This window comes from Carya illinoinensis, chromosome 7 (genome assembly GCF_018687715.1).
Source record: "Carya illinoinensis cultivar Pawnee chromosome 7, C.illinoinensisPawnee_v1, whole genome shotgun sequence".
NCBI lineage: Eukaryota > Viridiplantae > Streptophyta > Magnoliopsida > Fagales > Juglandaceae > Carya > Carya illinoinensis.
In genome coordinates this window covers 25,257,879-25,275,194 of record NC_056758.1, presented here as the reverse complement: position 1 = coordinate 25,275,194, position 17,316 = coordinate 25,257,879, and the positions used below count along the sequence as shown (strand labels likewise).

Below are 17,316 nucleotides of genomic sequence, written 5' to 3'. Positions count from 1 at the left end.
TGGTCCAAAACCCTCTCTGGTTCAGACTTTAGGACCTTGTCAGTGTTGATGGGTGGCAATGTTGGAAGGAACAGTCTCTGACCCAACTTCTTCTTTAACTACGACATGTGAAACACTAGGTGAATAGCTGTCACAAGAGGGAGTTAAAGCTTGTAGGCTATGGATCCAACCCTTTGGATGATCGAGAATGACCCAAAGAACCAAGGAATAAGCTTTAAGAATTTGCGATGGGCTATGTTAAGTTTCCTGTAAGGTTGCAGGCGAAGGTAGACCAGATTTCCAACTTGAAATTGTTGTTCTTTCCTTTTTAAGTCGGAATATTTTTTCTGAGCTCTTTGTATGCTATGTTTGAGAATCTTGATCATATAATCTTGTGACTGCAAGGCCTCATCCACGGTCTCCACCTTTGATAACCTTGGTACATAGCTAAGTAGCTTAAGAGGGTAGCTATACAAGGCTTGAAATGGGGTCATTCGGGTAAACAAGTGTTGGGTGGTATTGTAACACTACTTAGCCAAGGGCATTGAGTAAGACCAATTTCGTGGCTTGTCTCCTATAGAACATTTCAAAAAATTTTCCACACACTTGTTCATACTGCCAATTTGATTATAGATGGTAGGCAATGCTAAAGGATAATTGCACTCCTTGCATTCTAAATAACTCCTGCCAAAAGTGGCTTGTAAATATGTTGACGCTATAAAAAAACAATAGAGTTAGGCATCTCGAATTAGCACATGTTTGGTGAACAACTATGCTATAGTTTTGGCAGTATAGGAATGCATGATAGGAATGAAATGTTTGTACTTAGTATGCATGTCTACAACAACCCATAAGCTGTTAAATCCTTGTGAATGGGGTAAATCTTTTGTAAAGTCCATAGAAATATGGGTCCATGGCTGAGAAGGGATAAGGAGTGGTTGTAGCAAGCCATTGGGTTTAGTCTAATCAACTTTGATACTGGCAGATCTTACAGTTTTTGATAAGTAGCTTCACATCAATCTTCATTCATTTCTAATAAAAAGTCTATTATGAGTTTGTGGAGTGTCTTATCATACCTTGAGTGTCCCCCATGGGACTTAAATGCAACAGCTTTTACTTAAAGGCACCATTATTTACCACCACTAGCCTTTATTTGTTAAAAACTAATCCATCTCTAACTATATAATTCTGGGATAGCTCTTCCACATTTTAAACTTTTCAAATAAGTCCTGAATCTTAGGGCCTTGGCTGTACTTATCTTTTATCTCTTCCATCCAATTAAGTGCAAGCAAGAAAAAGACAACAATTGTGGCTTGTGTTTTCTAATCCTCCATTTCAGATTTCTTGGACAAGGCATCTTTTATCTTGTTCTCAAGCCCCTTCTTATATTCAACCAACATATCACACCCTAGTAGTTTAGAAGTCCATTTCTATTGCATTGGAGTCCCAACTTTTTGTTCAAGCTAATATTTGAAACTCTAGTAGTCTGTTTTAACCACAAAAGGATTGTCCAACAAATAGGGCCTCCATTTTTACACTGCCTTCGCTAGTGCATAAAGTTCCTTCTCGTAGGTTGATAATTTTAGGATTCTACCAAAAGTTATAATTTTTTTTCGATTCTGGCTAGAATGACTGGAATTTTTTGTGTCGGAACAATAACTGGTACAATGTAATGGATTGTTTTGTTTCAGATCAAATTATGACTGTTTTGGTATTTTCCCACCCGTTCCAACTGAATTTCGGTGTTTTAGCGAAACAAGCATTTTGATTCGAAATACTTATAGTCATTTAATGCTACAGTTCAACTTCCATAGCTCTTAATAGTTGGATCTTCTGTTTATTCCTTATCAAAAGGGGTTTAAACTTTTAATTGCAAAGTTTGCATTGGTCTTGAGAATTGCTCCCAATCTATACTGCGCTGCACACACGCTGCCCCTGCCATCCACTTTTAAAAATCATTCATTTCTCTTATTTTCTTTGTTTAAACACATTTTCTTTCATTTTTATTTTTGTGAAAAAAAGTTATAAATTTTGTCATCTTGTGCTCTTAATATATTTTCATTGCTTTGTAGATTTCTTGGCATTATTGATTAGCTATTGAATTTTCTTTTTCTCCTAAAAACAACAATGCATAGTAATCTTTTAAATCATACTAACTAAATTAGGATAATTAATAATGCAAGTTATATTTATCTATCTATTGTAGTCAGGCTTCAACTTAGTAAAAAATAAAATCCATTGGATTGAGACTTAATTATGAATGATTTACACTACTGCCCCAACAATAAGTAATGCTAAGTGGCCTATATTCCCATATGATCTCGTTGGTGAAGCATGTTAAGACTTGTATTGATGTTATTTCCACACACACATACATATATAATTTATCCATATAATAATAAATTTGAAACGGTACATCGAAGCAGACTGGTAGTGAAATATTATGTTTCAATACCTCAACTAGAATGAAATTCAAAACTTTGATTCTACCCTTTAAAGTCTACCTGTAAAAAGCTACAGGCTTATTTTCCGCATTAAAATAGCCCCAATAGCTCCCTCTGAAACATCACATTCTATTACAAAGGAAAGTGAGAAATCTGGTAGGGCCAATACAGGGGGCTAATTTACTGCTTTCTTCAAAATTTGAAAAGCTTCTTTGGCTTCTTCATTCCAAATAAACTGATTCTTTTTCAGTAACTGAATGAAAGGGGTCACAATACTCCCATACCCTTTAATAAACCTTTGGTAGTACCTAGTTAAACCAAGAAATCCCCTCAATGATTTTAATGAAGTAGGGAAAGGCCACTCAGTTATAGTTGTCAGCTTGTCAAGGTAAGCTTTTACTCCCTCAACTAATATCACATGTCCCATATAAGCCACCTCTTGATTTCCCACCCTACCTTTCACTCTCATAGTTTTTGGATTTAATGACCCAATCAATGCATGTAGTGATCTTTCTGGTTGGTCTAAATTAGTGACAAAATCCAGAATCTCCTCATAATCATTCACCTCTTCTATCTTCACAGTTTTAGTAGGTTCTTCCTTCACTTCTTCAATAAAAACAATTTAGGCTACTAACACTTATGTGTTGTGCCTCAAGTCGCCCAGAAATCACACCCACAATAGATAGAGACAGTATTTAAGTAGTTCGGCAACTTGCCTACGTCCACTGAAGCGGAAATTCGATTTTTGAATATGTTTGTACAATTTTACAAACACTCACAACATCTCTCTATCTCTCTCAAATGGCCTTCGTTCTGGGTTTCCCCATAACCCATTTTCGCGCTCAGCCCTCTGCCTGATCTCTCACCTCAGTGAGGATGGATCTTCATCTTCAGAATTCATCTCCTTTTATAGGAGAACCATGGGGGACAAGACACATGTATTTTCAAGTCCTCTTTCGGTGCAGCTTGATCAAGAGCTCTCTTGGTCAATATTTGCTGCCACAAAGAATACGGTGGATGGGTAGATGGTTGGTGGCTGCAGTTGGTGCCTAATAAAACCAAGAGAGAAAACGGTGCACACTTGGGTTGATTTCAACAATCACCCCCTCCACCCAAGTGTGCCATACCAGGCTACTTGCAAATTGATTCATTCTTCAAATGATTACACTCCTTCATTAGAATACTTGTCAGCCATGAGAGATCCGCTATCAAATGCATCTGCAGGTACGTCTTCAAATGGATGTCCAGATGCTTCTCCAAATGCATCTTCAAATGCATTAGCATCGTCTACATCCACGGAGCTTGCAAGGGATTTTCTTCAGAGGAGATTTACAAGTGTCTAACTGCACAATCTCAACTCTCTAGGATTCTTTCTTTTGCTCGAGTCCATGAGTCCGCACTCATGTATACCTTGAGCAAACTGAGCTTCGCTCTAGCCACATCCGAGCGAACAATCTGCCTGGTGCCTTTACAGCTTTCAAACCAGGCTCCACAATCCTACAATTACACCAATCTCCAACTTGGAGACTGGTTCTCAACATGCCGAGCTCTATCTCCAGCATGATCCCTTATCATCTTTACAATTTTACAGCTCATGTCTTCAACTTAGAAGACTAACTAAAGTGATGCATAACTTTAGTTCATCACGTACAGTGCCCTTAATCAACACATCTACATAGGGCAACACATCTCCCACTGCACTGGGAATCAATGGTCTCGCACAGACCTTGACACATATCAGAGAACCTGTTGCTAAGGTCTCCATCTCTGATCCGGGTGACTGACCCTTCATCCTGCTGCTATCTTCAGTCGCATGTGCCCATCTTGTGTGCAGTCTCTGACTTGCATAATCTCCCTTCTTGCAAGATTTTTCTTCATACCGTAGTTCACTACCTTCATTCAGCAGGATACATTTTAAGGTAGTAACCACCATGGAGGTCTGATTATCTTGGCAGTTCTTTAGGTGTAGATATCCTTAGAACATCTGACGTTTTGTTCCCATCTCTCACACCTGTACTTCATGTCGTGGTCTAGGGAGATTTCTTTAGAAAAGTAAAACTGGGTTCCTTTTACTTTCTCATCTAATTCACACGACAATTAACCCGAGCCAAGACCAATTAATCCTTCATGACCTTCCAATGCCAAATGCTATTGAGCAACAATAGCAACAATCTCCACCTCAATGAAGATTTTCATAGCTCCCGCTATCATGATTCACCATAAAATCATATCCACTCAGAATAAACCAATTCCAAGCATTTCACTTCGGCCCATGTCGAAAATAACCTTGCTGAAAACTATGGTGTAACTTCCACGTTTGGCTCTCCTGGAAGTTCATCAGCCATCGACATGAATTTCCACCACACACTCTGCATTAATGCCAAACCAATGCTTGTGTGCAAACTTGTGGACCTGCTAACATTAACACATCATCTATCATGACAACTCTGGAAATTAGCGGCATGCCATGAGGATATACATGTCTCTTTTTTTCATGGAGAGAGACACAACATTAGCATCAATACCAGTATCTCCATTTACTGATTTAGAGCCACTTGCCGAAACTACTCCTTGTACTAGCCATTTCACCAGTCGCTAGTATCACTGTTGACTTCAGGGATTGATTTGCCCTTCAACGCCTTTGAGAAAACACTACTGAATGACTGCTGCCTTCAAGCTGTCTTTAACAGCATTGTGCACTGCAAGAAATGCAACGCCATGTATTTCTTCAGTCACCATATTCACAGCATCATTCACAACTTTCTCTTGATTTTAGCAGTCTCTTGTGGTATGTCTTGCCACAAAATCTAGCGAGTCATCTGTTGTCCAGATCTTGACTTGCCTTTATCTTTATTATCAACATTCAGGACCAACAACTCGAGATCTTGCCAGAATCTCTTCTGCGCACCTCCTCATCTAGGATAAGATCTCTTACATTGAGAAACTTCAACTTCGACCTCTTTGCAGAATTACTCATAGCCATTCTCATGACCTCCCAAACTTTTGACCACAACGCCAAATGCTATTGGGCAACAATAGTATCTTCTACCTTATCTGAAATTGAACCGTTTCTCCACCTCAAATCTGACAAGATTTGAAGCCTTACTTCCTGACATTGCTTTAATGAATTTACCGTAAAAATGAATAGTACCTCACTAAGTCAGTTCCCAGGAAAGATTGGAGGGTCACAATGGACACACTTAAAATTTCCAATCTCCTAGACAGAACCTCCTTAGACTGTACGTATCCACACTACCACACCAAAGTTTCATCTGCACTTTGTTATTTGCAACTGGCTTTTCAAAGAAAGCCACAATGAGATCCGATGCGGTTCTTCTCTTAATAACAATATGCTCCATGAATTGTATGACTGCCAAAACCTGCTGATATAACAAGTTAATCAGCATCGTCCAATGATCTGAAATTTGCTCCATCAAATTTCATGATCTCAACTGTCTTAAATCAAGCCCAAACGAACTGAGCCTATCTCGACTCCAATTGGCTACGATCAAGCCCACAGCAAATGAGTCCGTCACGACTCCAACTAGCTACGATCAAGCCAAAACTGATCTGCAACACGTGGACGGTTCAGATCGAATGTACCGATGGCGAATCTCAACATTTCCACCGTACAAATGAGTCCAGAATGATCCAAATAGTTTGTCATCACTATTTGATCATCGCGAAGGAACTCCAACTGGCGTAGTTCTAGCCCAAAATGATTTGCAACACCTCGACAGTTCAGATCGACAGTACCAATGGCGAACCTCCACATTCCCACGATACAGATGAGTTCGGAATGATCCAAATAGTTTGTCAGTGCTATTTGATCATCACAATTGAACTCCAACTGGCGTAGATCTAGCCCAAAATGATCTGCAACACCTTGACAGTTCAGATCGATAGTACCGATGGCGAATCTCCACATTCCCACCGTACAGATGAGTTTGAAATGATCCAAATAGTTTGTCAGCACTATTTGATCATCACAATTGAACTCCAATCGGCGTAGATCTAGCCCAAAATGATCTGCAACACCTCGACAGTTCAGATCGACAGTACCGATGGCGAATCTCCACATTCCCACCGTACAGATGAGTTCAAAATGATCCAAATAGTTTGTCAGCACCATTTGATCATCACAATTAGACTCCAACTAGCGTAGATCTAGCCCAAAATGATCTGCAACACATCGACAGTTCAGATCGACAGTACCGATGGCGAATCTCGACATTTCCACCGTATGGATGAGTCCGGAATGATCCAAATAGTTGGAAAGCACTATTTGATCGTTCAAATTGGACTCCGAATGGCTTAGATCTAGCCCAACAAAGATTTGAAAAACGGACGGTCTAGATCGTCTGGCGCGTGTTTTACACGCGCCGCAGTAGGGCGTCTGAGGCGCGTGGACAACACGCGCCAGAGTCCTCTGAGTGCGCGTGGGGGCGCGTGCCTTGCACGCGTCTTCAACCCCCAGCCGCGCATGAGGGCGCGTGGACGCGTGTCCCTCACGCGTCTTCCTCCTTCAGTGCGACTGAGGCGCGTGCATCGCACTCTCCGACTTCCAGGGGCGTGTAAGGGCTACTCCGACCTCCGTTTTCGATGCCGTTTGCTGCTACGGATCTGTCTTGATGAGGGGAACATTGTGGTGTGATCAAAAGTTGATTTTGATCAACTGTAATTTTCTGGGTAGCACGAACTGAAGCTCTGATACCATTTGTTGTGCCTCAAGCTGCCCAGAAATCACACCCACAATAGATAGAGACAGTATTTAAGTGGTTCGGCAACTTGCCTACGTCCACTGAAGCAGAAATTCAATTTTTGAATATGTTTGTACAATTTTACAAACACTCACAACATCTCTCTATCTCTCTCAAATGGCCTCCGTTCTGGGTTTCCCCAGAACCCATTTTCGCGCTCAGCCCTCTGCTCGATCTCTCACCTCAGTGAGGATGGATCTTCATCTTCAGAATTTATCTCCTTTTATAGGAGAACCATGGGGGACAAGACACATTCATTTTCAAGTCCTCTTTCGGTGCAGCTTGATCAAGAGCTCTCTTGGTCAATATTTGCTGCCACAAAGAATACGGTGGATGGGTAGATGGTTGGTGGCTGCAGTTGGTGCCTAATAAAACCAAGAGAGAAAACGGTGCATACTTGGGTTGATTTCAACATTATGTCCCAAATTCCACTTGGAATTATAGTAGTAGCAAAGCTCGTTATTCCTCATCTATTTTGTTTGTTGGCGTTTGATTTTTTGGATAGGGACAATGGCTTTAGGGTTATGGTGAAAACTATTTGGTGGTTGTGACTCAAACCTCTCACATCTTTTTTATTTATCCCCACATTCTCCTCTTGAATTTTTGCCAAATTATGAATTGGCAATCTTATCTCCTCTTTTAACTCACTTAGAAAACAACTTAGCTTATATCCTTCGGATAGCCCACTTAAGCTATTGGACAACCTTTCAAAACTGGTCTTGTATTCCACCACCAACCTAGTTTGCTTTGGTCTTGTTAAAGATTCCATATGATCATCATAAGAGGATGGTCCAAATCTCACCAAAAAGCTTGGATAAAATCCTCCCAGTCCTGAATGGCCACTGATTCTTCCAAATCTTGGAAACAAACAAGAGCTTGACCCTTTATATAGAATGAATCCAATCACAACTTGTGTTGGCATAGTGTATTGTGATATGCAAAGTAATGGTTAGTTTTTATACAACCAACCATTTGGATCATCTCCATGAAAGGAAGGGAAGTCAATCCTTACCTACCAGGGATGATGCTCTAATCCATAACTTCCCTGTTTAGATTGATGACCTCGATTATCTGAGTAGGACTCTTCATGCGAGTTAGTGTTGTTTCTTTATTGTAGTTCCAAAGTAATAGTAATTAGCTGCTGCATGACTGAATCTAATTGTCTTTTTAAGGCCAACATTTCCGTTTGTAGGTTCTTGAGCTGGGAATCGGTTGACTTCTTCAACAAAGTGAGTCCATCTTGTAGCTAGTTAAGGCGGGTGCCTTTTGCCATGGTTGAATGCTATTTGAGAGATGGTCACTTGGGATCACTCTGTAATACAAATTGTAATAATCTGATATTTAATAGTGATATTTTGATTTGAATTTGTATAGACTGTATATAGATATTGCTCACTTGGATTGTGAGGGCCTCTATGAACAGAGAGGAGAGAAAGAAGAAGAAGAGGAAATAAAAGTTCTCATAAAGATTCAGCATAACCAATGAATACAAGACATTGCCCTCAAGTAGGGCCTAACAACATAGGTATAATAACTTGACTCCCCTTCTAGAATACTTTCAGTTAATGACTCAAACTCAGACAATAAAGGAAATGGGCCTCTTGGCCTTTGGACTTACTTAAGACACCTCTTTTTTTTTTATTCTTTTTCTTTTTCTTTTTATAGGAAATAGACTTCATTTCCTTCATGAAACGTGAAGTTACATATGTAACTGATAAATATAGGAAAATAGCCAGATTATAAGCCAAACTATTCATCTGTGAGGGATTTTCCTGCACACAAATCTTTTTGTGACGGGTATTATCTTAACTTTTATAAACTCTCTACTGACAAAATCTTAGGAGATATAAGATTCTATAAAAGCAGAGATGTCCATCTCGATTTGTCTAGGATAATAACCATCTCCCATCCTCTAAAGGAGGAGAGGGTATCCCACCCCCATCCTTCAAAGGAGGAGAGGGTTCTCTTGTATGGATAAAAGTTCAATAGCTTATTTTTTTTTAACCTAACACAAACAACCGAACAAAAACAAAATTACAAAAAACTGAAATACATAGAAAAATTGAAAATAGATTGCACATGGAGGCTATAGTGGCGGGACACGCGCCACTCTAGCAGAGTGCTAGACCGTCGATCCTGAAAGTGCCGAAGTCGCTAAAACCCCAAAACGCCCTGCGTGGCAGTAGAAGAAGCCTCCTGTGTGATGGCGGTGGGATCCACGCTTGTGCTTTGACCCGTGCGTGAGGAGCTCGCACCACTCATTTTGACAAAACCTAAGGCAATTTGAAAGATCAGCGGTTGCGAAAGCCTGTGGTGGAGTTGGTGGCGACGGCTGGCCTATGGAAAAAAAAATAATGAATAGAAAAACAAAGACTGAAATTAAAAAATAAACAACAGCTGTGAGGAGAGAGGGAGGGATGAAGGAGCCGAAACTCTCCCCTCTAAGAAAGTTTTTGATTTGGGTGGGTTTTTAGAGAGAAGGTTCTCTCTAGAAAAGTCTAGGGCCGGAGTCTTAAAGTTTAGACTTTAGAGTTAGTCGTGGAAAGAAGTGATATCGCCCGGTCTCATGTATGTAAAGAGCAAAAAAAGTACAGACATTATTAAACGTGACTTAAGACACTTGACTAGCACAAACATAACCTATAACAAAACATAAAGAACAACGTCACAGAGTCTAACCCATATGGGCTTCACGCGGTGGCCTAGCCCATAGCTCACGACCAAACCTTAAAATCATAATCAACTCAAAACAACTTCAGTTCATCGCTTCTCCCCTTCGGCCGTCAGAATTAGGGTGACAGAATTGCAGGTATATCGATCCAATGAAAATCATGATGAGGCATCTCATTTTTCTCTTGAACTGTCTCTGAAATGTAAAAAACATTGGACTATTGTCATATGAATATTTCCTGCAGATATGTCTATATGTCTTTGCCCTTCAACGCTTAATTGGCCTGAGTTTATGACAATCATTCCAGCTGTTAATAATGAATTTTGGGGGGGGGGGGGGGGGGGGGAGGGGGGGCTGTGCATATGATTTCCAACCCCATCATTCTTTTCAGTAATTTTTTTTTTTTTTTGGGAATAACTTGTTTTTCTATCAATTTTTTGCTATGATTTTTCTTGCTGCATGGTTGATATCTAGTTAGTTAAAAAAAAAAAAAAATAGACAACAAAGTTATTGTCACTCTCCTCTTGAATTAAATAGCAAAAAAAAAAAAAAAAAAAAAAAAAAAAATCAAGCACACTCCTGCAATTCTAACAATACAAGTAACTCCATCTTCAACAGCATAAAAGAAGGGGCCAAAGAATCATAATTTGAAGACAAGAACAGGCAGTACTACTCTTCCGATATAGCTAGAAGACTCAAGGCAAAACTGCTTCAGAATGTGATAATATTGTTGGAAACACAAGACACAATGAAGAGCAGGAAGAGCATTAAATGAAGAGGCGCTTTAATGCTGCTTCCATCAGATATTCCCCCGTCTAGCGATGGAATCCTTTCTGACCCTGACGGGCCTGACCCTGACCCTGCATTTAACCAAGAATTGGCATCAAAAGCTGCTTGTCTAAAAATTAAAAGAAATTAAAGGATATCATTAGGTACTACATCTTACTTGTTTTTACACTCTTTCAATGTAAAATTGATCATATATGAGAATGCTGTTTGTCTCAGTTTATCACACTTTATATATATATATGTTAGAATATGCTGTTTCTCATCTGATTAATTAATTCTTTTTTTTTTAATAAAAAAAAGTAGTGATTTAACATAATATCAAGATTTAGGTCCCAAATTCGAGTCATGTTCTGTAGTTTACCTCTATTTAATTAAATATTCTATGTTCAGTCTAAATCTGGCTTACATGCGAGAGAGAGCGTTAAATTATGTTAGCATATATACCTGAAGGAATATCCGATGCTGGAGGGGTAGCACCTTCAGGTGTTTGATTGGAAGAACCCGAAGGAACAGTACTACTCCCTCGAGAACTTACTGGCGGAGTTCCTGAAGTTGTTGGTCCACTTGTAGCTCCTTTACCACAGCATAATAAGTTGTTAAACTATCAGAGAGACACAATATACAAGGCCAGACGACCAAATGAAAACATGCAAGGATTAACAAGAAAGACGCAAGTATTTCGAGTACAAAGATATGCAATCGAAACAAGGACAACGACCGACATGTATTAATTTCAGCAAAAAGAAAATGTCTATTTAATGTATGTTAGCCTTATAAGTGCATGTTATTACCTTGACACCGACTGATGGGAGGAGTTTTCACGTTACAAGCACCTGGTAATGACAGAGCGAGTGTCCGATTTATGTTAATACCCATCGCGGAAGCACCGCCATTGAGGACAGAGCAAAGGCACTGTGGTGATGACTGAACAACAATAGAGAGCTGTGAGCAGCAAGAAGATGATGGGGTGGAAGAGTTTCCTGTTATGTAATTCAGGCATGGGGCTAGATTCGTGAGCACATTTGAGCAACTTGACTGCGCCATGGCTCCACTCCACGGCATGGCCACATTAACAATTAGGAACAGGACTAGACCCATTTCCAACCCTTTAGAAGCCATGCATTCAATGTTATGTTGCAACTTTAGGCTGCCAGAACATGTACGTAACTATCAGAAATGGATTATTTCCGTGAGCAATATTAAGGGTAGTGAGATGATGCTTGTTTCGGTTTCGAGTTTGAGGGAGAAAAGAAGAGAAGGGATACGAGGTTTATATGGGAAAGCTTTGTGGAGGGGCCAAACGAATTGGTGTATTTTGTTGGCCAACTTTTACTAATCCAGGGGTGGTTGTGATGACCAAACCGTTTCTAGACATTAATGAAATAAAAAATGCAATTCTTTGGAACGTTCTTTTGGATTACCTTAACTTCAATCATCTTGATAGACCCACAATATAATCAAACAGCCACCAGCTAACTCTTGAATCAAACATGGCGTTCTCTCTCTCTTTATGATAATTTCTTTATTTTTTATTGCAAAGGACAGTTTTTTATCAGCAGTGTATACGAGGGAAAGAACTGATATATATCCGGTGCCAATGCTATGTCCAGTGCTATTTTTTAGAGGAAAAGTTATGCATTGCTCCAACGTTTGGATTTAGAGAGTGTTTCATCTCATTATTACAATTTTTTTAAATTTCTACACAAAATATAATAAATAATTCAATTTTTTCAAATCTCAAAATAATAATAATAATAAAAAATAATATTCTAACAATATTTTATTCAACTTTCAACTTTTATCTAAAATCATTTCATCTTATTTCTGAATCTAAACGAATATGCTTTTCTAATTTTCATCTTAAATGACCAAAACCGTATATTAAAACCCCAAAATAATATATATATTTTGATGATAATTTACAACTTCGGTTAAGATATAATGGTCATTTCAATTGTCCCATTTGTCCTATGTTGTCAATCTTAACAATCAAATCTTGGACAATGGTGTAAATTGTCAAAATTTGATAGTTAGGCTTCTAATCGATTATTCTGGCCATTTAAGATGCAAAATTAAAAAATGGTGGATACTTATAGTAGATTCAAAGTATATTTCCTTTTTGTTTTAAGCAAGCTGCTCAACTTTTGGTAGAAATTGGATATGAAAGGCCATCCATATGTGCCTTCTTTTGCATTAGATTGCTAAAATGATATGAAGTTACAAGGCAAGTGGCAATAGGCACCAATATGAAAGCAAATCCTAGGCAGGGGCTCTCTATGTTTTGAGCAAAAACAATTAAAAATAGAAGAAGCTATAACTAATATGCCAAAACATACCTAATCAAAAAAGGTTCCTTCAATTATAGATGTTAGTTAAAAGTAGTTCAACCCCAAAACCCGCGTCAAATCTACCTCTTCTTTCCCTGCAAATTCCCTCAACCCTGTGTATAAATCACTTCATCACGATGGACAAAACCGAACCCCGTTCTTATATCCCTTGCTCCACACATTAATCACTCTAAAAAACCATTCACTTGCAGTCGATTCCTTTCCAATTAGGCCTCATGGATGCTGTCAAATTTTCCCAACTTGCTGCAGTATCAGCAACTCTCCTAGTCTTTTCTTCAATCCTAGTAAATGGACAGATTAGCACACCATGCACAACCTCAATGATCACCAGCTTCACCCCATGTTTTAGTTTTATTACTGGAAGTACCAGTAATGGTACATCGCCAACATCTGACTGTTGCGGTTCGTTGCGATCGCTAATGGGCACTGGCATGGACTGTGCTTGTCTTCTTTTAACTGCCAATATCCCTGTTCAGCTACCCATTAACCAAACTCTAGCACTTTCCCTCCCACGAGCATGTAATATGGGTGGCGTGCCCCTACAGTGCAAAGGTACTACTGCAACTCAAATTATCTCAGCAGCCATATTCAACATTTGAATGCTTCTTTATGTTCAACTGAAATGTTAAAAAGAAATCTAATGATGCATTTTTATTGAATTTTGCAGCCACTGGCTCACCTCTTCCAGCACCAGGTAAGGAAAAATTCCTGTGACTGATTACATTTCTTTAAACAATCTTTCTCAACTCGTCTGAATCTGAAGGTCAAGTGCGAGATAGACAAACTTATGAAATAGGTCCCATAATATAATTTATTGTTCAGTAAATATTGTAGTACCAACTTCATGCGTTTATCTCTCGCACTTTAGATCATTAAGCTCGGATAAGAATGCAAGGAGATCTTATTAATCGTCTTTTTACTGTACTATCTACCTTGAGCACGCAATGCTTTTAACTACAGCTTAATGACAGGTCCTGTCTCATTTGGACCAACTCCCGCACCCATAGATGCTTCTCCTTTTAGCCCCCGAGGTAATTATTTTGCTCCGAGATTTCTTTTTCTTTACAAATATTTTCCTGCTCTAAGATTTGAATATAAATGAATTGTCTCTCTTCCACAAAATAGGATTCTTCTGATATTCACATGGTCATGTCGATCTGCAACTTGAATGGGAAACGGTAATAATGTTGTTTCATGTTAAAAGTTTGTTTTTGTTGGACATGCATGCAGCTTCTAAAGCGGTGGCAGAAGCTCCAGCACCACAATCTGAAACAACAATGCCATCAACACCCGCGTCTCCACCTCCGGTTGTTGATGCAGAAGCCCCAACAACAACAACAACAACTTCTGGGATCCGACCTGTGCTCGTCCCCTCGGCATCTGCTCCTCCATCTTATGCTTCTTCAGGATCTCTCCTTCTTCTTCTTCTTCTAGGAGTCGCGGCTTTTTAAGTCCTTCTAATTAAGTTGCTTCCATTTTTATTTTTTGTGTTCCAATTCTTCTAACCCACCAATATAGAATGTGTACTACACCTGAACAATCACATAATTTATATTTTTCGTTAATTAATAATTATTCCTTTTTTTCATAGAGAAAATAGTCAATAAAATTAGAAAGTGCACGCAATAAGGGAGATTAGGAAATGAAGAATAGAATTTTTTTTTAAACCTAAACTTGAATTGAATAAGAATATTTATATTTCACACACTCATTTAATTGACATTATAAAACTTAATTTATTAATAAAATTTAAAATTAAAATCACTAACAAATCAAGTTTTGACATATTTAATTGAATGCAGCGCGTGCTTTGCACCGACTTCTAGAAGAATTGTGAATTGAAATAATCTTGAGAGCAGGGTTAGCCCGTTATTTTATCCAAATAATTGGTAGAATTAAAATTAAAGTTAAAAATAAAATAAAATATTATTAAAATATTTTTTAATATTATATTTATCTTAAAATTTTAAATTATTATTATTATTTTTTGTATAAAAATTTAAAAAAATTATAATAATTAAATGAGATAAAAAAAATTGAATTGAAAAATGTTGTAGAAACAAAGTAGGCCTAAGAATCTAAGATATCTCAAAACCCGGATGAGCGACACGTTGTTCTTGCACCAAGACGGTAGAACCCAAAAAACGCAGCTAAACCGCAAAAATGCACATATCCAAACAACCTCCAAATTCTTCAAATTAAGCAGATTCGCCCAGTAATGATTACTAGGTGTGCTGTTAGCATAAATGTGTTTTTTATTTTTTTTATTTAAATAATGCTGTACACTATATTTTAATTATATTTTTATCCTATTAAATAAGATGTAGCATATTCATAATTATTAGATGATAAAAAAAAATATATAATAAATAATCATTTAATAATCTAAATATATCACATTTTATTTAATAAGATAAAAATAAGATGATAATATATTATATAAAATTTTCCATTAGAAAATCCACAATTCCTAGTGAAATCAACAGTTAAATTGTACTGTCACGAGAATATTTCATGATCACTTTATTTTTTGATAAGTAAATCAGAATCACTTTATTAGACTAGTATCCCACTACTATTACTTTAAATATGGAATAAAATATTTGGGTTTCCAAACATTTGATTGAACTTGGTGAAAATCTTCATTTTCTGTTTTCTTTTTTTTTTTTTTCCTTCGAAAAAGGTTAGATCGAAATTGGTTGGAGACTTGCAGGAGACTTAAAGGTGGCTTACGTGCCACACTCTTTCAATATATTATATTTATTTTAATAGTTTTATATTTATATTAAAAATTTTGGGTAATTAAAATAAGGCACTGCTCATTTAAAATCTAATAGTTACATTCCTTGATGGAAAGAAACAATACTTAGAAAATAGTGGATAAGGGCTTGGCCTATCAAGTCTGTGATTATCCATCAGTTATATTCATTAACGTATATAAAGATAGGCTGAAAACCCTATCCAATACTCTCCATATAAAAATCTACAAGGGTTCATAATCCAAAACAATTAGTTCCTACGAATACTTGACAAATGATGACCATAGGTTAGTATTCTAACGATTATTTTATTATTAGACATTCTCCCAAATCTTACAATAGTGGTATCAGTGCTAGGTTTACCTCACAAAAATGGTGTTGTTGAAAAGCGAAACCATACCCTTATGGATATGGTAAGAAGTATGTTCAGTAATTCTAATCTTCCTCTATATTTGTGGAGTGAGGCCTTAAAAACTGTAATATATATCTTAAATAGGGTTCCATCTAAGGTTGTTCCCAAAACATCATTTGAATTATGGAAATGATGGAAACCTAGTTTAAGGCATATGAGCATATGAGGTTGTCAAGTTGAAGTTAGAGTCTATATAATCCACAACTAAAGAAATTAGATTCAAAGGTCGTCAATGGTTATTTCATTGGCTATGCAAAAAATTCTAAGGGCTACAGATTTTATTATCCCTCACATACATATAGAATTGTGGAAGCCAAAAATGTAAAATTTATTGAGGATTTTGGAATAAGTAGGAGTAATATTCCTCAAAAGATAGAGTGGGAGAAATTACAGAATTCAGATACTACATTTGTGAATGGAAATGAAATGATTGTCATTCAAAGAAATCAATATAATATTTTTGAAGATCAATCAATTTAAGAACCACCACCACCGCATGAGGAACATACCAACTTTGACTCTACATTACAACATCCAAATAATATGAATGAAAATGTAAAATTAAGAAGATCCTCTAGAAAAAGGAAGCTTGCTATTTCTGATGATTATTATGTGTACCTACTAGAGTCCGACTTTGATGTGAGACCTAAAAATGATTCCATCTCATTTTCACATGTCATGACTGGAGAAAATTCAAAATTTTGGCATGATGCTATGATAGAAGAAATAGAATCTATGACTAAAAATTTAGTTTGGGAAATTGTCAAGTTGTTTAAAGGAGTTAAAGCCATTAGCTATAAATGGGTTTATAAAACCAAGAAAGAATCAAATGGTAATATGGATAGATATAAAACCAAGACTTGTAGTGAAAGGATTTATACAAAGGGAAGGTATTGACTACTACGATAATTACTCTTCAGTTTCTAAAAGGATTCATTTAGAGTGATCATGACATTAGTAGCTCATTTTGATTTAGAGTTATATCAAATGGATGTAAAAATAACTTTTTTAAATGTGACTCTTGAAGAAGAGGTATACATGAAGCAACCTGGAGGGTTTCATTTTGATAAAAGTGATCATTTAGTTTGCAAGTTAAAAAAATCAATTTATGGACTAAAACAAGCATCTGTCAATGGTATTTGAAATTTTATGAT

The 17,316-nt window shown here is 37.4% G+C and overlaps 2 protein-coding genes across 2 annotated transcripts; one reads left to right on the top strand and one right to left on the bottom strand.

The window, feature by feature from the left end:
- Positions 1-10,376: 10,376 nt before the first annotated feature.
- On the bottom strand, positions 10,377-11,893 carry LOC122315245 (non-specific lipid transfer protein GPI-anchored 5-like). The gene is made up of 3 exons (XM_043131060.1): positions 11,435-11,893; positions 11,088-11,216; positions 10,377-10,714 (listed from the first exon to the last, which is right to left on the bottom strand). The coding sequence occupies exons 1-3, from the start codon at positions 11,760-11,762 to the stop codon at positions 10,566-10,568; spliced, it is 606 nt and encodes a 201-aa protein (XP_042986994.1). The 5' UTR covers positions 11,763-11,893; the 3' UTR covers positions 10,377-10,565.
- Positions 11,894-13,106: 1,213 nt separating this feature from the next.
- LOC122315244 (non-specific lipid transfer protein GPI-anchored 16) lies at positions 13,107-14,579 on the top strand. The gene is made up of 4 exons (XM_043131059.1): positions 13,107-13,543; positions 13,659-13,685; positions 13,963-14,022; positions 14,222-14,579. The coding sequence occupies exons 1-4, from the start codon at positions 13,207-13,209 to the stop codon at positions 14,440-14,442; spliced, it is 645 nt and encodes a 214-aa protein (XP_042986993.1). The 5' UTR covers positions 13,107-13,206; the 3' UTR covers positions 14,443-14,579.
- The last annotated feature ends 2,737 nt before the right edge of the window (positions 14,580-17,316 follow it).

What these genes read in the sequence shown, in the direction of transcription:
- LOC122315245 (XM_043131060.1), bottom strand. Translation starts at nt 11,762, where the DNA reads ATGGCTTCTAAAGGGTTGGAAATGGGTCTAGTCCTGTTCCTAATTGTT. An exon ending in TCCCATCAGTCGGTGTCAAG is followed by an intron (nt 11,217 to 11,434) that starts GTAATAACATGC and finishes GCTGTGGTAAAG; the next exon opens with GAGCTACAAGTGGACCAACA. An exon ending in AGCATCGGATATTCCTTCAG is followed by an intron (nt 10,715 to 11,087) that starts GTATATATGCTA and finishes GGTTAAATGCAG; the next exon opens with GGTCAGGGTCAGGCCCGTCA.
- LOC122315244 (XM_043131059.1), top strand. Translation starts at nt 13,207, where the DNA reads ATGGATGCTGTCAAATTTTCCCAACTTGCTGCAGTATCAGCAACTCTC. An exon ending in CGTGCCCCTACAGTGCAAAG is followed by an intron (nt 13,544 to 13,658) that starts GTACTACTGCAA and finishes TGAATTTTGCAG; the next exon opens with CCACTGGCTCACCTCTTCCA. An exon ending in CTCACCTCTTCCAGCACCAG is followed by an intron (nt 13,686 to 13,962) that starts GTAAGGAAAAAT and finishes GCTTAATGACAG; the next exon opens with GTCCTGTCTCATTTGGACCA.